We start from the raw sequence: 20,366 nt of genomic DNA on the forward strand, positions 1-20,366 counted from the left end.
TTCTACTCCAGTCACTTTCTCAGGTCTTAGACTAGAGATGCATTTTTAGAAAGCCTGGAAGATTTAAATCTTAAAATTACACGTATTTGCTTTTATTCTTCACAAGAAGTCTAACACTTAGGTAATTTAGGCTTCCAGAGGACAGGATCTTTGTCATTCTTAAGCACACAGAACAGTGCCCTGCAGAGAAGGCACTGCATAAGAATGAATGAGTATTTTCCCCAATTGCATAAAAACGTGATTGCATTGCCTAAAATGAATCCACTGTATACAAGTCTTATGTTCACAGCATTGCTAAAATTGCTGAAGTAGGCAGTCTTGTTTTTCACACTGTAAAAAAGCTCAATTTAAATATTAATTTTGGATGCTTGAAACCCAGCTCTATTAGCATCTTTTGACTATCCAGCAGAAAGAGGAATTGGGGTGAATCATATGGTGCTGTAGACGTTGAGTTAGGGGGCTCTCAGGTGTGATAAAGAGGGAACAGTAACTTTCTGGAAGCAAGCGTTGAAGGTAGTATTTTTATATCACCCAACCCTTTCTCTCCCATTAGAGCCAGGTGGTAATTCCTTCCAGATGTACTACAGGTTTACCGTAGAGAATCATTGTTTGTTTGCTTTGGAGCTTCCTATCTCTAGTTCTGTCCGTGATAATAAGAAGGGTGGGAACAGTGTTTAGGAACACTGCTGGACCTGGGAGACAGACTGCCTGCATTCCAGTGCATGCTTCACTGTTTGCCAGCTACAGAGCTTAGTGGCAGGTGTTTGACCCTTCTGCCACAGTTTTCTCATCTGGAAATGATGTTAATTATAGTACCTGCCTCACAGGATTGTTGTGAGCATGAAATGCATTGTTTTATGTCAAGTGTTTGGGGTGTGACTGGCACATAGAGTAGGCTGAATATTTGCTATTATTGTTATTGCTATTACTAGAGCAAAATGAAAACTAGAATATGTTTGATGGAAATTTATTTAAAAAGTCAACATTGCTGGAAATACTTCTCTTCCCGAAAGCAAGTGTTTTAAATTTGTTTGTATGAACTTATAGTATGCCGCCCCCAGACATTTGGGAGGTGGGTACTCTTTAGTTCCTAGACCCTCGGGCCCCGGAGTCACATCTTCGTTTTTGTTTAGCTGTTCTGCTGAGCTTTGTTGTGAGGGACACAGCCTTGCTGATCACTGGAATTGCTGGCCAGTGGGATCTAGGCATGGCCCCTGTGAAGGGCAGTTGGGTATTTGCTTTCTGGACAGAAATGGGAAGGGGGAGGAGTAAGGGAATTCTAATGACTTGGGCACCCTGTAAATCATCATCAAAGAAATTTTGTCAGTATGTTTTGCAGTATTTTGTCAGATCTACTGCTTTAAAACCAATCTCAAACAAAAAGAATTTCTTAAAAAAAAAAAAAAAGAAAAGAAACACAAGGCTCGGCGTTCCCATCATGGCTCAGTGGAAAAGAATCTGGCTAGCATCCATGAGGATGCAGGTTCAATCCCTGGCCTTGCTCAGTAGGTTAAGAATCTGGCGTTGCTGTGAGCTGTGGGGTAGGCTGAAGATGCGGCTCAGATCCCACATTGCTATAGCTGTGGCATAGGCCAGCAGCTGTAGCTCTGATTCCACCCCAGCCTGGGAACCACCATATGCTGTGGGTGTGGCCCTAGAAAGACAAAACAAAACAAGGTTTATGCTCCTAGTAACATTTTATTGAGGGAAGGGTAACTTTAACAGGAAATTTTCTAACTTTAAGAGAATTGCAGAGTCATTTCCAGTCCTCCAGCCCTTCACCTTTGCCAGCACATGGTAGTGGCATGTAGGAAGAAACACTGGTAGAGAGGTCCATAGAGTTTTCATTCATGACAAACCAAGAACAGAACCTGAAACACAGTCTTTAAAGATTAGCAATCATCGTGAATGGCGAAGACCAACTTCTTAAGAAGTTTCTGCAGAGCGGTTCTACCCCCATGAAATTGCAGGATGCTGCTGCTTCTTTTAATACCTACTGGTATTAGGTGGTGTGAGCTAAGTGGCCGGAACTGGGGGAGGAACTGAGGACAATCCTGTTGTCAAGGGACTGTTTGCATACACAGGTGGAATAACCAGGACAGACTGGAAAGAATGAATAAATCAAGTAATATTGTTACTACAATGCTACGCAGAACGCCCCACCCTGGTCCTATCAGAGTTGAGGACAGAGAGCGCTCTGATAAGCCCTCAGTGGGACTTAGCTGATGCTGCAGTCTGTATTTCTCCAGCACATACTCAGACTATTTTACAGAGAAGCGGCCCAACTCACCCCACTGGTGTTGGTGACGGTGTGGCTGGCAAAATAGGCTGTGGCACAAGTTATGCAGAACTCCAAGAGAGAGAAGATAATCAGCATGGCTGAAATGCCTTTTCCAGAAAGCTGAAATTGGAAATAAACACACTGAAATTTTAACTCATCAGGAGGGTCTCACCCAGGCTTCCAAGTGTTACTGACTCGTCAAACATGCTCTTGCTTGTAGTTCACTTGCTCCAGGATTATTTCTCCACGGTTTCACACATTTATTTCAGGGGAATGTGAATTAATTTTGGAATTTCTTTAAAATGTCAGAAGACCTTCCTTTTTGCCAGTGGACTGTTTTATTTAGAAACATTGGAAAGGAAGTAGATTTTTTTTTCTTTGCAGTGGCTTTCTTTTTTCTTTTTAAATAAAATCTTATCTGCTTTTTTTTTTTTTTTTTTAAATCAAGCAATATAGAACACAACCCATCTTTCCAAATGCCCCTGTCTGGAAATGAGCAAAATTAACATCTCAGGCCTGTTATTCTCAAACTCTATGTATGGGCAAAAGGGGAATAGAAAAATGGATGCACGGAGTGACAACAAGAGAGGAAAAATGAGAGTAAGAGAGGGTGAGAGAATGAGCAACAGAGGCAACCTCACTCTTTAAGAATAGAATCATTTTGTACTTCCTGTTTTGAAGTAAAAGTATTACTTGATTTTAACAGAATAAAAAGAAGTTAAGTCAAATTAAGTTTATAAAATCCATGAAGAATCAACATCATTTTAAACCTACAAGTTTTAATTTGAGGCAGTGGTAGACTGGTGGGACTGTAAATTGGTACAACCAATATGGAGAACAGTCTGGAGGTTCCTTAAAAAACTACAAATAGAGTTACCATATAATCCAGCAATCCCACTCCTGGTCCTTTATCCAGAGAAAACCGTAATTCAAAAAGATACGTGCACTCCAGTGTTCATGGCAGAACTTTTCACAACAGACGAGACATAGAAGCCATGTGTAATTAGCATTCATGTGTTCTCTCTCATCTTTCCTTTCATCTCTTCATATCTCAATTTTTGTTCTTTTCATGAATCTCCTTACACACCTCCTCCCTGGCCGTTCTGAATTCTTGATTTAATTTACCTCATTTATGGTTGCATAGTACTGTTTTTTAGCAGTGCTGCCCATGTGTGTTATTGTTGTTTTACTGAGAGTATCTTCTTGTTGCTTTTCTATTGTCACAAGGGTTTTATTGGATTATTCTTTTTTTTTTTTTTTTTGGTCTTTTTAGGGCTGCACCCACAGCATATGGAGGTTCCCAGGCTGGGGGTCTAATTGGAGCTGTAACCTCCAGCCTACACCACAGCCACAGCAATGCAGGATCCATGCAGCGTCTGCAACCACAGCTCACTGCCACGCTGGATCCTTAACCCACTGAGGGCAGCCAGGAATTGAACCTGCAACCTCATGGTTACTAGTTGGGTTTGTTAACCTGAGCCACGATGGAAACTCTTATTGGATTATTCTTGAATCACATTTTCTCCTCATCAAATCTTTACAGACATTTCTCCATCATTTTCTGTCATCAAATTTTGCCTTAGTAGAGACTGAGTCAAGTAGATTTTTTTTCCTGTTTGTAAGTAATTTGATTTTTCTACCTAAACTCTCAAAGAATCCTTTTCTATACTTTATGCTTTAACAAGGATGCATAATGTACATACATATATATCAATATGCATCAGTATCTATAGCTCACTTACTTTGCATTTCTTTCTCCTAGTGTAAGTTGTTCTCATTTAGCCTACAAATTCAGTTATTATTTCATTTTGGGGAATTTTTTCCAGTATTTCTGAATACTCTTTTGTTTTTGCTCTTTAGGGTCGTACCCACGGCATGTGGAGGTTCCCAGGCTAGGGGTCAAATAGGAGCTGTAGCTGCCATCCTACGCCACAGCCACAGCAACACAGGATCTGAGCCACGTCTGTGACCTACACCACAGCTCGCGGTAATGCTGGATCCTCAACCCACTAAGTGAGGCCAGGGATCGAACCTGTGTCCTCATGGATGCCAGTTGGATTTGTTAACTGCTGAGCCACGTCAGGAACTCCAATATTTCTGAATTCTCTTTAGCAGTCTTCCCTGTGTGACTAACCATGAAATAGACCAATAAAGAATGCCCTTTCTGCCCTAGTCTTATCTGTAGAGGTGAGTCTCCCACTTTATTCTGTAGTCCCGGAGATCATGTGACGAGGAATAGGGTTAGAATAGAAAAAGGGATTTTTTCTGCTAGAGCTGCTGTGCAGTAGGAAGAACAAAAGCAGACCCCACTGTATGTGAGTGGAAAGGGAGGAGGCACCTGGGGGATGATGGAATACTTACCACTGCCCAGTAGTCTTGCTCGGGCAGCCCGTTGATGCTTTCATCCACCAGCAACAGGATCATCCCAATGAAGGCAAAGATGGAACTAACAATACTCATTCCCAGGCTGCTTTTTATCTGATGGAGATGACAGGAAAAATAAATCATACATAGGATGAAAGAAATTAAGTGAAATAAGAATTCGTTAAACCTAGGGAGTTCCCATTGTGGCGCAGCGGAAACCAATCCGTCCAGTATCCATGAGGATGAGGGTTCCAGCCCTGGCCTTGCTCAGTGGGTTGGGGATCCGGCATTGCTGTGCCCTGTGGTGTAGGTCGCACACGCGACTTGGATCCCTTGTTGCTGTGGCTGTGGTTGTAGGTCGGCAGCTGTAGCTCAGATTTGACCCTAGTCTGGGAACCTCCATATGCCATGGTTGCAGCCCTAAAAAGCAAAATAATAATAATAATAAATTAATTAAATCCAATGGTTCTTCATCTCTGAAATCTTGAAAACAGTTTTGAAGTTGAAGTGATTTTTTTTTTCCCCTCTGCTCTTCTGGGTAGTTACCATGAAAACCATTCTGTATGCTGCTTAAATGCAGGGCATTTCTAAAATCTGTAGAAAAATATAAATAAAGAAAGCAGAACCTCGTCTGTTATATTTATCTAAATCTCATGCACAGTAACAATTCTCTGCCCTTTTTAAAACAATAAAATGACATACTTTTTTTTTTTTCTTTTTTTGGCCACACACACAGTATATGGAAATTCCTGGACCAGGGGGTGAATCCAAGCTGCAGCTGGGACCTTTGCCACAGCTCCAGCAACACCGTATCCTTAACCCACTGTGCAAGGCCAGAGATTGAACTTGTGCCTCAGCAGCAACCTGAGCCCCTGCAGTTGGATCCTTAACCCACTGCACCACAGCAGGAACTCCAAAACGACAGACTTTTAATGAGCATATTTCTGTGACAGTCACTGTATTAAATTATTTAAGTATATTATCTCGTAGATCTCTCACAGCCTCTATATGAGGTAGTGCTACATAGTATCAAATTTTATAGATGAAAAAGTTTATACACAAACAGTCTTTGCTGATAAATTTCGAAATTAATGAAACCCTTGTCTTTCTAAGGACTAGATAAAGAACCCTCAGTTTAGAATGAGGAACTCATTAGGCTTTTGAGGGTACAGGTGCAAGGGCAGAGTATAAAATTTTCCTGTTTCTGGGGAGTTCCTGTTGTGGCCAGCAGAAACCAATCTAACTAGTATCCATGAGGATTCGGGTTCGAGCCTTGGCCTTGCTCAGTGGGTTAAGGATCTAGTGTTGCCGTGAGCTGTGGTGTAGGTTGCAGACAAGGCTTGGATCATGCATTCCTGTGGCTGTGGTGTAGGCTGGCAGCTGTAGCTCTGATTGGACCCGTAACCTTGGAACTTCCATATGCCATGGGTGCGGTCCTGAAAAAAAAAAAAAAAAAAAAAAAAGCAAACAAAACAAAATGGAACGAAAACTTTCCCATTTCTCAAGATTTTGAAATTCAGCAGAATAATTATGAAACCAAGTCCTCTGCTGACTTGTTAAGAGTTCTTTGGAATGTGCTAGTGCTACAGCTAGTGCTTCGAGTCTTCTGATGGCCTCTGTAAGGCTCCTAGAAAAATTGCTTTAGGTATAATTTCAGAGTAGCTGTCTTCTCTCGAAATGGACAGATTCTATGCTTGGACAAGCATAGTTAGAAGGAAGGGTCTCTAAATCATCCAGAGAAAAGATGCTTTATTTTTTTTTGGATTAAAACAGGGCTGGTTAATCAGGATTAGGATGATTTATTGTTTTCGCATTTGTATTGTATTGTGTTTTTAGCCGAGTCTAGTCTGGCAAAGGATGAGCAGCATGATTCTACGTTTCCATCTTCCCATTCTTTCCTCTTGTGCCGGATTAAATTGAATTTTGAAAGCACCTCTGCTCTAGTTGTCTCTCATTCTTGGCCAACTATTTTCTTTCTCCTGTTTCAAAAGTGGAACCAGGAAATTAAAAGGGTGGAGCATTATGACCGAGAGAATTGGAAGGCCTATGTCAGTGATTTATGAGCTCTTCTTATGTACTGAGCTAGGTGTTTTTAATGATGACTTAAGGAACCATAAAATAAAAGTCACATCTGAGTAAGAACGGAGACATGCACAAATAAAGAAATACAAATACAAGGCAAGGCAGAACTGAGAAATGGCAAATGAATAGCAGAGTCTTCGATAATTGAAGTGGCAAGCAGGTGTTTCCTGGCTTCTAGGATTCTACTTGGAGCTCCCCCAATGCAGTGTGACCCCACTGAATTGGGGCGCCTTAGGGATAACCAACTCTATCTTCACTGATTTCCACTCTTGTGAATGAAAGAGTTGGGATGTGGAGCGCTGCCGTTTCTGAGTAGCAACTTATGCGGCCCATGTGAAGGCACACATACCGTGGAGAGTCAGCCAGTAGATGTTTTTGGGGAAAAAATGTTCCCCTTTGCATTTTCTGAATACACCCTCTCAATTTTCTTCCTCAAATAATTTAATCTTTAGAGAGATTTGAAAAGTAGAAACACTCTAACTTACCAGAGCAGGGGAAGACTCCTTGGATGCCAAAATACAGAGAATTCCAGTAATAATGAACTGTAGAAATAGACCAGTGTATTTGTGAGATGATGGGGTCTTTGTTCCCAGAAATTACTTCTCTTTATATGCTGAAAACTTAGCCTATTTATACTTCCCTCTCAAAAATTCTTCAAGCAGTTATGTCCTTTTGACTTCTTTTCTTTTCCTTTTTAGTTTCTTGCATATAAAGAACTCATTCCCTTGTAAGCTTTCCTTGTTCTGATGGCTTCTGACCTTACTGCTGAATCTCTTCTCCTGAACAATTTTTTTTTTTTTTCGTTTTTGGCCACACCTGTGGCATATGGAAATTCTTGGGCTAGGGGTCCAATCAGAGCTGCAGCTGGGGCCTATTTCACAGCCATGGCAACACCTGATCCGAGCCATATCTGCAACCTACACTGCAGCAACGTCAGATCCTTAATCTACTGAGCAAGGCCAGGGATTGAACCCCCATCCTCACAGAGGCAATGCTGGGTCCTTAACCCACTGAACCACAAGGAAACTCCTTCAACTGTTGTTTTTTTTTTTTTTTAATTTTTATTTTTTTGCTTTTTAGGGCCAAACCCATGGCATATGGAGGTTTCCAGGCTAGGGGTCGAATTGGAGCTACGGCTGCCAGCCTACACTACAGCAAATGCCAGATCCAAGCCCTGTCTGTGACCTACACCACAGCTTACGGCAACGCCGGATCCTTAACCCACTGAGCAAGGCCCGGGATTGAACCTGCAACCTCATGATTCCTAGTTGGATTCGTTTCCGCTGCGCCATGACAGGAACTCCAATTGTTATTTTTGGTCACGTTGCTGATCATTTGTTTTTGCTTTTCTCCATCCAACACATTCATTTCCATCTAAAATGTAATGGGGAACTAAAACTTTGGTTTGCTGCCTACTTGATCAGAATAAATTTTAGGGTGTAACTTTAGCCTGCAAGTTAAAATGGGGAACAAAAGCTCTCCTGTATTTAATTCTCTAACTAATATTTAATATTACTACCTAATACCTGAATTTCCCAGCTAATCAGATGCAGGGCTTATAAAAAGGTGAGTTGTACATAGACTGGGGGTAGCTATACTCGATAAACTGAAGAGAGGTGTTGTCGAAGTCTACTCACAGAGAGGCCGCCCCAGAATGGATATCCGCTAACAAAAGCTAAGGAAGCAAAACCCAAAACTTGCATATAAATGCGGCCCATTAAGCCCAGAATAATTCCGAAGCCAATGTGCATTGATCCAATCAGGATCTGGATTGCCTAAAAAAAAAAAAAAAAAACAGACATTTAAAAACTGCTTCATCTTCAGGCATTACTGTCATTGTGCTCTGTTATTTATTGCCAACGCTGTCAAGATCCACGGCTGTCATTTAGCTGTACCTCCACAGGAGGTGGGCCCTTCAGATTTTGATGTTCACTAGAGCCAGGGCCTCAGCATAAGGTTTTGTTTGAGGTATTTGGGGAGGTTTGTGCCGATGGCCCAAGGAGAGTTCTTCAGAAAGTGCTACCTTGTAAGTGTGTATTAGTATCCCCTGAGAGCCTCTAAGACTCTTAGAAAAAAGGGCTTTAACTGACTTCAATGGCTGTCTTTTGCAAACAGACCCGTCCTCTGCCTGGGTAATCCCAGTTCTGGAAAAAAGTATCAACAAAGAAAAAAAAAACAAACAACCAATTCATTTAGCATTAACCATACACTTGATAATATTCTAAGCCCTTTACACCTAATCCTCCCAACAGCAGGATGGAGGCATAGAAACATAAAGAGATTAGGCATCCACTTAGTCTGTTCAGGCTCTTGTAATAAAAATGCCCACATGCTGAGTGGTTTATAAACAACAGAAATTTATTGTGCACGGTTCTGGAGGCTGGGAAGTCCCAAGTTCAGGGTGGCAGCACAGTCACCTTCTGGCTAGGGCCCTCTTCTGGGATCTAGCCCGTGCCACGCCTTTCACTATGTCCTTACATCATGTAAGGGGCTAGGGATTTCTCAGAAGCCTGTTTTATAAGGCACTAATCTCATTCATGAGAGCTCCACCCTCCAGACCTAATAAGCACCTCCCAAAGGCCCACCTCATAATACTATCATCCCTGAGACTTAGGATTTCAACATATGAATTTGGGGCAGGGAGACAAATAGACCATTCCGGTGCCCAAGATCACACAATTACTAGGGGCAGATCTGAGAATTTAATGCAGCACATTGAGTCCAAAGCCCATGTCTTAACTATCTCCTCAGGCTCAACTCAGCTCCACCTCTTCCATGAGGTCTTCTTGATTTTAGATTATACCAGTGAATTTAAACTATCTTATTTTTTTTAAATTTCTGTTGTACCTTATGATATAAATCCTACACCTTATTTCTTAGTTTTGTGCTCATATATCTAAGCTCTGAGTCAGTTGGGGCAGAAGGTCCACTCAGATCTTACCTCTGGAGGCCCCTACCCTGTTGTGGTGACTGGGGGCTACCAAGGGCTTTAGTTGTACAGTCTTTAGGGAGAGGAAATAGATTCTGCTGACTGGAGCTTTTAAACAACAAAACAGCACATTTATTTATTTATTTATTTATTTATTTTTCTTTTTTTATAGCTGCACCTGCAGCATATGGAAGTTCCCAGGCTAGGGGTCCAATCAGAGCTGAAGCTGCCGCCTACGTCACAGCAATGCCAGATCCCAGCCGCATCTGTGATCCACACTGCAGCTTGTGGCAACACGGGCTCCTTAATCCACTGAGCAAGGCCACGGATCAAACCCACATCCACATGTCCTCATAAATACTACTCAGATTCTTAACCCGCTGAACCACAACGGGAACTCCCAAGACAGCACTTGAAAGCGCTTCTGTTAGGCACCTCTTTGGGATCAGACGGCATGCCCCAGTGGCTCCCTACTCCACTGAAAGCCAGGGCCGCTGGTCCTTCCAGCTTCACAGGGGCCTGGCCCCATCGCCTCTCTGGCCTCCTTCCAGCTGCTCCCTCTGTCTGTCATTCTGCTCTGCTTTATTGGCCTCCTCCCTGTTCTTCAAACATGTCATGCACATTTTCCCCTAAAGACCTTCCAATTTTACCTGGAACCTCTTGCCTGATGTCTGTTTGACTCACCCCTCACTTTATGTCTTTGCTTGAATGTCATCATCTAAGGAAGGTCTACCCTGACGAGCTTGAAATTGCCACCCCTTCCCTGCCTGGAATTGCTCATCTCTTTCACTTTTCTTAACCTCTCCACATCCTTTACCACCTTCTGACGCCCTGTGTCCTTTAATGCTTTATTATGTGTGTAGTCTGATTTCCCCCAATAGATTCTAAGCTCCGTGAGGGCAGACATTGTGCCTTTTGTTCTCGGCAATATTCCCAACACCCATGTGGGGTCCGCTGCATGGAGTGCTGGTTTGTCCCATTGACTCCATGGGAGCAGGGAACTTCTTCCCTCTGGCAGGAGGAATACCTGAGAAGCCACCTCCCAGCTTAGATCTGCCTGCTGGAAGGGGACCAGTGCTCAGTTCCTAAGGTGGATAGAAGAGTTTCTGGCACTTAATGGTCACTCAGCGTTATCTACTGAATGCTCTAGCAGAGAAGTTAGATGTACACCCAGGGAGGGACAGTACCATTTGGTGAAAAATTGTGTTAGTGGCGTGAAAGGGGTGTTTGAAAAGCACAGCAAAAGGGCTAACAGTTCTGCCTGTGGAAGTTGAGTTTTCACATGCGAGTAGGGCATATTTTACAGTGCCTCCATAAACTGGATTGGGAAGGGTCAAAGTGCCCTAGGTGGAGGTCACATGGCAGTGAAGCCATCCCATCTCCGTGGACACTGGGTGAGGGGCATAGCAGATAGAATAGCCCCTGGGTCTTTCACCCACTTTCCATAGACAGCCCATTCGTAGTTCCTGCTGTTTTTAACACAGCCCTCAGTGTTCATATTGGTGTGAATTTGCATCTATACAAATACCAGGTTTGAAGCTAGTCCAGAGAAAGGCTTGCGGGTACCATATACTTTCCAGAAATGAGATCAAGCTAGAAGTAGTGATGTTTCCACAATGTCAGTGTTACTGGGTCATCCTGCTAGGAAGAATCCTTTGTCACCCATTAGATTTTTGCATGAGTCTAAAATAAAATGAATTCAGGGTAAAATCTATATGTAGACTAATTATTTCTACCTAAAAGGGATACTGTTTGTGGAGAAGCATCCAGAACTTCCCAATGATTGGATGTGTGCCATGAGATCATAAACTTCTCTCCACCTACAACTTGTAAGCACAATAAAACCTTATGAATGCAGAATTAAAATTCTGGTAGTAAGTAGACTTACCCCTAGTGTCTTTGCTTCTTTAAAGTTTGTGGCTGCTTTTCCTGTACCTGGATTTACCATTTGTATATTTCCTTGAACCTGCTGACTGTTATTGAGGATTCCTGGAGAGACGATGAAAGGTGCCTGGCTACTCTGAGCTTGGATTCGTGGGTTGATGAACCCTGGGGGTTGTTGAGACCCAGGCACCATAAAGTTACTTGGTGGGTAAGGATTGGGTGTGGTTCCATACACTCCAGGGTAGGTTGTTGGCTTGGATGACATCACTTTGTCCTAAGTATTACAAAATATGACAGAATGATAAATTTACCCAGAAAAGAGACTAAAGAAAATCTTGTCAAATGTCAATTATCTATGCAAATAGAGACAAGCAAGTGACCAGTTAATGGGAAATGAATGATAACCAATATGAACCAGATTCTTACTTGACTTTGGAATCCTGTACCTCCTATAGTTTAAAGGACGTGAAGGAGGGGACGATGGGGATAAATTTAGTTTGCAGTTCCCACTTGATGCTGTATTCATATACAATGACCTTCTGTGAATTCGCCATGTCTAAAGGATGACAGAGGAGAGAGGCAGTGGTAGGCAGAATAACACACCCGCCTCCTTTCCCTGAAGATGTCCTGTCCACGTTCTAACCCAGGAAACTGTAGCTGTGTTAGGTTACATGGCAAAGGGGTTTAATGTTGCAGATGGCATTGAGGTTGATAATCAGCTGACCTTAAAACGGGGAGATTTGGGAGTTCCTCGGTGGTCTAGTGATTAGGATTTGGCCCTTTCACTGCTGTGGCCCGAGTTCAACCCCCGGTCTGAGAATTGAAATCCCACATCAGGCCATTGCACTTTGTGGCCAAAACAACAATGACAACAAGAACCCAAAGCAAAAAGAAAACAACCAAAACCAGGGGGGGAAAAAGCAACAATTAGGGAGATTTTCTTGGCTTAAGTCAGAGAAAGAGATGTGATGGTGCAAGTCAGATCAGAAGTGATGCCGGAGTTCCCGTCATGGCTCAGTGGTTAACGAATTCAACTAGGAACCATGAGGTTGTGGGTTCGATCCCTGCCCTTGCTCAGTGGGTTAACGATCCGGTGTTGCCGTGAGCTGTGGTGTAGGTCACAGACATGGCTCGGATCCTGCGTTGCTGTGGCTGTGGCAGAAGCTACAGCTTGGATTAGACCCCTAGCCTGGGAACCTCCATATGCCGCGGTAGCGGCCCAAGAAATGGCAAAAAGACAAAAAAAAAAAAAAGAAGTGATGCCGTGCTTGATGCCTTTGAAGACCAAGGAAGTGGGCCGTGAGCCGAAGGATGTCGTGGCCTCTAGAAGCCAGAGAAAATGAGGAAAACAGGTCTTTCCTGGATATTTCAGAATGGAATGCCACTCTGCTGACACCTTGATCTTAGCTCAGTGAAAACACAGTTGGATTTTTGACCTCCAGAACCATCAGATGATGACTTTGGGTTATTTTAAGCCATTATGTTTCTGGTAATGTGTTATATCAATAAATAGAAAATGAAGACAGGGGCTTAGAATACAATTGACTGGCAAGGAAGGAGTCCAAGATTTAAAATTGTCAGTATTTTTCCAAGTAGATAATTCGTATATGATCTATTAAGTTGATTCTCTTGTTCTTTAAGAAAAAAATACACTTGAGATTCCCTGTTCATTTTTTTTTTCTTTTTGGATCCACCCCTGGGGCATATGGAAGTTCCCAGGCTAAGGGTCAAATTGGAGCCGCAGCTGCTGGCCTATGCTACAGCCATGGCAACATCGGATCCTTAAGCCACTGAGCAAGGCCAGGGATCTATCCTGCATCCTCATGGATACTAGTTGGGTTCTTAAATCCACTGAACCACAATGGGAACTCCTCCCTCTTCAGTTTGGTTCCTTCAGGAAGCATAAAGTATCTCAGGTCCTTGGTGGCCAAGGGGAATTTTGTTGGAAATCAGCACAACTAGATATGGACAGCCATCACTATTAATCCTTGGAAAAAAAATCACAACAATTAAAAACATTAGTCTTCAGTACCCTAAGATTCTTTTTGAGAGCTCATCCTCAAACCGTGTTCTTATATACCATCAGTCTCGATAAAGTAGGACTTCTTGATGCCTTCATCCCTGCTATGGAGTGAGAGTAGCCTACTGGAGTTTTGCACCACTGGTGTTTTAACAGGGACCTACTGGTGTTTGAAGTAGGAAAGAGCCCTTCCAGTTATCCTGTCCCATTCTCCTGGGTTTACAAGCAAGAAATTGACGCCACGGCAGCTGAAATGGCTCCATTGAGGTTACGCAGGAAGTGTGTGGCAGAGCCAGGACTAGAACATGGGCTTTTGACTGGAGGGAAGCCCCCTGCAGCCACTCTGCTCACGTGGAGGTTTACAGAGCTTGTCTTTCCAGGCTGCCTAGTAGTGACAGGGCATTGTCTCTGCACCTGTAACTACCCAACGCCAGCAAACAAAAGTACTATTTTCCAATGCCGTGAAGAGGACTATGTAAACTGACTGACTTCTTGGTGATTCAGCAATTAAGTTAGTGAGGCCTCTGCCCACCAAGCCTCCGGAGGGCTGTCCACAGAGCTGACATTTCATTCAGCACTTAATGTAGGCACAATAGGGGTGGTCTAGTGCCATGGTTAGGAGCACAAACTCAGGGTTGGAATTCTGGCTCTAACACCAGCTCTGTGTCTTTGGCCAGTTAGTTAACCACTCTTTGCCTTAGTTTCTTGTTGTAAAATGAGGATGATAAGAGTATCTTCCTTTTCAGGGTCCCTTTGAGTTTTTTTTTTTTTTTTTAAGGGCCACACCTGCGGCATATGGAGGTTCCCAGGCTAGGGGTCTAATTGGAGCTGTAACTGCCAGCCTTTGCCAGAGCCACAGCAACTCGGGATCCAAGCTGCGTCTGCGACCTACACCACAGTTTGTGGCAACTTAACCCACTGAGCAAGGCCAGGGATCGAACCTGCAACCTCATGGTCCCTAGTCGGATTCGTTTCCGCTGAGTGACATAGGGAACTCTGGAGGGTCCCTTTGAGTATTAAAGTGTTAGTCCATGTAAAGTTTTTATAGCTGTACCTGTTACAACTGCACGAGTAGCTCTATGATTATTTTATTATTGCCATGTTAAGTAGTTATCTGTCCTCGTTTTTACAAACACCCACGAGGTAGATAATAATATCATTCCCGTTTCACAGTGAGATGTTTAAATCCAGAACCTACACCCATAAATAACCCTTGCCTTAAGCTGCTCAGACGCTAGATTCAAATGAAAAGGTTGAAAACTCACTATAAAGGCAGAAAACAAGTTTTGGAAACATTTGATTACAAAAGGGATTAGCATTCAAAGTAGAAGCACTTGCTTTTCTTTTTTTCTTTTTTAGGGCAACACCTGAAGCATATGGAAGTTCCCAGGCGAGGGGTAGAATCAGAGCTGCAGCCACAGGCCTACACCACAGCCACAGCCACAGCAACACCAGATCTGAGCCACATCTGCAACCTGTGCCACAGCTTGTGGCAACTCTGGATCCTTAACCCAATGAGTGAGGCCAGGGATTGACCCTGAATCCTCATGGAGTTCTTAACCCACTGAGCCACAGCGGGAACTCCTGTAAACAGATTTTAATCTAGTTATTTAAACAAGGAGAAAAAAAAGGCATCAGTTCCATAGCTGTGATTCTTGGAGTGACTCGCTATAGCTCTCAAATGACATTTGGGAACATGAAGATTTTATATCATGTGGACCTGGTTTCTGTGACCATTTACTGTTCAAACCTTCCTCATCTGCTGCTTGCACAGCTTGCTTGCTTTCACCCGTGGCATCTGGAAATTCCCAGGCTAGGGGTCAGATTAGAGCTGCAGCTGCTGGCTTACGCCACAGCCTCAGCAACACCAGATCCAGGCCACATCTGCAACCTACACCAGGGCTCATGGCAACACCAGAGCCTTAGCCCACTGAGCGAGGCCGGGAATCGAACTCACATCCTCGTGGATACTAGTCGGGTTCGTTAACTGCTGCCCCATGAAGGGAACTTCCTTTACACAGCTTTTTTAACCAGATCCCTGTTAGCCCCTGTGTGGCAGTTGTAAAATGATGCTGTTCACAGGGGCTGGCCTGAAGATCACATAACCCTAATTCCTGTGAAGCTGTTGGAACAGTGCTCAGCACTGCCGTCAAGAGTGTGTTAAGCGGTAACTGTCATTCTGTTATCAGAGCCCCAGGTCCTCTATCCCTATTTAAACAGTGGATGTACCAAATGAAAAGTTTATTTTTTATTTTTTTATTTTTATTTTTTGTCTTTTTAGGGCTGCACCCGCGACATACGGAGGTTCCCAGGCTAGGGGTCTAATCGGAGCTGTTGCTGCTGGCCCACGCCAGAGCCACAACAACACCAGATCCAAGCCACGTCTGTGACCTACACCACAGCTCATGGCAATGCCAGATCCTTAGCCCACTGAGCGAGGCCAGGGATAGAACCTGCAACGTCATGGTTCCTAGTTGGATTCGTTTCTGCTGTACCACGACGGGAACTCTGAAAAGTTTGTTTATAATAGATAATGAATTTCAAAGGGTCAGTGACAAGTTCAAGGAGATAGGATATGGGGAGTCAGGGTAGGGTAATTTACCAGAACAATAATTTTCTTGATTTTTTTTAAAGTATTGTTTAAGTATTATTTATTTATTGAAAGACTTAAAGTATTTCTATACATATGTAATCTCATTACCTCCTTTTGTGGTTATTGATCATTGCAATTTTTTTGTCTCACTGGGTAATTTGATAAGAAAACTCTAGACTTTCCATCTATTTATCATTTTTGAATTTCCTGTCTGCTATTTAGTTTCTGGACTAACACCTTTGAGTTCCATATAGAACCCAGATTATTAATAGTTTTGTAAAGGTTATGTTGGCCTCAGATGCATTTTTTTCCTGGGTCAAGTTCTGGTTTTATAAAAAGATTAAAGAGCTGAGCCAGTCTCACTCCTTTTAGTTTATACCAAAATGACTTAATGTGTAAACAGCCTTACTGGCTGTATAGTTTGGTGCAAAGCAGGGAAAATGCTTGGGGTATAACTAAGTGAAATAAGGATAATAAGGATGAAATAAGGATAATCTTGTAAATGATAGAAGGAAAAGGAAACCAATGAATAGGCTCTTTTCTTCGATTCCACCTTTCAGTTTAGTACAATTTTTCTCTTAACCTTTGGTAAAATATTTACTATTGATTGTCTTTATATTCTAAAAATTAAACACATTTATTTTTAAGTGCAAGGAACACATCAAAAAACAGGAGGTCCAATGAGATGAAAAGAACAGGGCTGTAATACTAAGAAGAAAGCTCACCAATTTGCTCTGATTAGATAGTTTCAAATAAAAATTGGGAAAACTCACTTTTTTCCAGTTTCTTTCTACCTCTTCCACATTAATTTCACTTTTAACATTTTCAAAATGTAGATCACCACTATCTTTGAGAAGATATTATAGCATATAAAGCAACATAATTCTTAATCATTTCCACAAGTATCACCCAATATATCTACAAATAAATGTACTGACCTAGTGAAAGTGAGTGATTCTCCCTCCCCCTGCCCCCCGTTTTTTGTTTTTGACATTCAAAAAAAGCACCTTCATTAAAAATGTATTACAAGGCCAAGTGCTCCAGTTTTTCTGCTGGTGCTGTGTAGTCCCATGGTCTCCTTGCTATTTTCACTGGCTCACAGTGGAACAGTGCTTCCTCCTTGATGAATCTTCCTGGAATAGCATACGTTCAAACCTCCTGTCTCCCCTTTGTTAGCATCGACTTTTGATTTTTTTTTTCTTGAAGTATCTCTTACCTGCTCAATAGCAGCTGACATTCTCTTTCATTTCTCTCCTGCTTTTCTTTCCTTCCTTGTTTCATTTCTTTCCTGCTTCATCCCCCCTCTTCCCCCCCACTCACCTACATGCCCAGCAGAGTCAAGAACTGGCCTTAACTCTCCAGCCCAGAAAGTGGAACGCTGCAGACCACCCACACAGCGACACCAGCCCCTCTGTTGGTGGCCATTGCTTTGGATGAAGAGAGAGATGAAGATGGTCAGTGGACTTACTCTGTTCCTTTGGCACTTCTTGGCTTCCTCTCTCTGTCTCTCTCTTCTCCAAGCTCTGTGCTAATCTGAGATACTTACCTGGATATTACAGGTACTTTTTACTTCCTTGCTTCGAAACAGCCTGTCTCCTATCTTTATTTAATTCCAAAGTCCTTGTCATTGACGCTTCACCATAAATGGATACCTAGGCCCATGAGTAAACTGTGGAATATGCTGTGCTTTCACGCCTTCCTCTCCCTTGGGCTGGGAGCCTCTCCTGGAACCCCAACACTACATGCCTATTTTCTTCAACCTCAGCACATTTTTTTTTTTTTTTTACTTTTTTTACTCTTTTAGAGCCACACCCACGGCATATGGAAGTTCCCAGGCTAGGGGGGCTAATCAGAGCTGCAGCCACTGGTCTATGCCACAGCCACCGCCACGCCAGATCTGAGCCGCATCTGCATCCCTACACCTCAGCTCACGGCCACGCAGGATCCTTAACCCACCAAGCAAGGCCAGGGATCGAACCCGCAACCTCATGGTTCCTAATCGGATTCATTTCTGCTGTGCCACGACAGAAACTCCTCTTAGCACTTTTTGATACTTATTAGTGCAGTGTCATATCGCCTTTTAATGCCTTTTATAGTACATAAACAAAATTGGAAAATACAGATAATCAAAAAGGAAAAAAAGCAGCCATAATTCCGCAACTCAGTGATAATAGTTTAGATTTTTAAACTTTTGTATGCTATGTGTACTTTCCATAGGGACGTGATTTTGAAAATCACCAAATTAAGAGCATATTGTTTTGCTTAATATCTTTCAAACACCTTTTCATGTCAATAAATATATTTCTTGTAATTCTTTTTTAAAATCAAATTATATTTGACTCATGATATTATATTAGTTTCAGGTGTACAACATAGTGATTCCATATTTGTGTAGGTTTCACTCCCTACGAAGCTATTATAAAATATTGGCTATATTCCTGAGGCTGTCCATGATATTTTTTTTTCTTTCAAAGATTAAAGTACTTTATTGTACTTGGCATTCACACACCCAATGATATGGATTCAGAGACCCAAAGCATTAAGGGTATGTAATTTAAAATTTATGTATGGCCTCAGACATAAAATTATTATTATTATTATTATTTTTTGTCTTTTTGCTATTTCTTTGGGCCGTTCCCACAGCATATGGAGGTTCCCAGGCTAGGGGTCGAATTGGAGCTGTAGCCCCTGGCCTACGCCAGAGCCACAGCAATGCAGGATCCCAGCCGTGTCTGTAACCTACACCACAGCTCAGGCAACGCCGGATCGTTAACCCACTGAGCAAGGGCAGGGGTCAAACCTGCAACCTCATGGTTCCTAGTTGGATTCGTTAACCACTGCGCCACGACGGGAACTCCAAATTATTTTTTTTACTCTTTAGAATTCTCTGTAACAAATATTCCAGAAAAATAAATCAGAATATAAACACAGTGTAATATCCTTTGGCTTTCTCCTCTGCTTAAGTGGTATTTTATAACAGAAAGTTGTTGCCAAACAAGTTGTACTACTTGCTAGAGCCTCAGAAACATATAATGAAAAAATCTGAAAAAGTGAGGCCAAGGGGACTGTGAGTGCTATGCATAAGGAACAAAAACTTATGAATCTCTTCATTGCTAAGGATTTCTTTTTTTTCTTTTCTTTTCTTTTTTTTTTTTTTTGGTCTTTTTAGGGCTTCACCTGCGGCATATGGAGGTTCTCAGGCTAGGAGTCGAATTGGAGCTATAGCTGCCGGCCTACACCACAGCCACAGCACCTTAGGATCTGAGCCACGTCTTCGACCTATACCACAGCTCATGGCCACACCAGATCCTTAACCCATTGAACGAGGCCAGGGATCGAACCTGCATCCTCATGGATACTGCTCAGATTCATTTCTGCTGAGCCACAATGGGAACTCCCATTCCTGAGGATTTTAAAACCTTCCTTTCTAATTTCAAGGGCAGATTTACTCAAAAGAGAAATATAAACAGGTCAGCTACACGACATTTGCAACTTTATAAAGACAGGGTATGGCCATTATGCCAAAAATCAGCCGTTGATATACCACCTCATTTCCCATGTAGAGTTCATGAGAGAATATATTTTACTTTAAATGGGACATGGTGGCAAAGTGCCAAGAATTCAAGAATAACCTTACAGTCTTAATTTTATCCTTCAAATTTCAAAAAAAACCCAATAATTCTCCAAATCATGAAAGCGTAATGAAATAACTACAGACAGAATATGGACATTTAAGTCATCTCATTCTTTCTTAATATTATATAGTGAAAACAGATGCATTTCTAACTTCAGCGTACCTTACAAAATCCACATTCATGGAGTTCCTGTTGTGGCGCAGCAGAAACGAATCTGACTAGGAACCATGTGGTTGCGGGTTTGATCCCTGGCCTCATTCAGTGGGTTAAGGATCCCGCGTTGCTGTGGCTGTGGTGTTGGCTGGCAGCTGTAGCTCCGATTGGACCCCTAGCCTGGGAACATCCATATGCCACAGGTGTGGCCCTAAAAAGCAAAAAAAAAAAAAAAAAAAAATCCACATTCATCGAAAATAGAAAAGTATTCACAAAGAACTTTTAATTTAAATTTTATAGTTGCTTATAAAATGGCATTTGAAAGACTCACCTGTATGAGGAAACCAGAATCTAGTCAAGAGAGTTGGTAAAAAAGTGTAAATATAAACTGTACCACAGTGTTAGAAACCTCATAGTGTTATGTA

General features: G+C 42.3%; 1 protein-coding gene across 1 annotated transcript; it reads right to left on the reverse strand.

Annotated features, from left to right (window-relative positions):
• Positions 1-1,829: 1,829 nt before the first annotated feature.
• Positions 1,830-11,808, reverse strand: LOC125123951 (membrane-spanning 4-domains subfamily A member 12-like). The gene is made up of 6 exons (XM_047774122.1): positions 11,545-11,808; positions 8,365-8,502; positions 7,213-7,269; positions 4,643-4,759; positions 2,291-2,401; positions 1,830-2,103 (listed from the first exon to the last, which is right to left on the reverse strand). The coding sequence occupies exons 1-6, from the start codon at positions 11,803-11,805 to the stop codon at positions 2,017-2,019; spliced, it is 771 nt and encodes a 256-aa protein (XP_047630078.1). The 5' UTR covers positions 11,806-11,808; the 3' UTR covers positions 1,830-2,016.
• Between the last annotated feature and the right edge of the window lie 8,558 nt (positions 11,809-20,366).

This window comes from Phacochoerus africanus, chromosome 4 (genome assembly GCF_016906955.1).
Source record: "Phacochoerus africanus isolate WHEZ1 chromosome 4, ROS_Pafr_v1, whole genome shotgun sequence".
In the NCBI taxonomy this organism is placed as follows: Eukaryota; Metazoa; Chordata; class Mammalia; order Artiodactyla; family Suidae; genus Phacochoerus; species Phacochoerus africanus.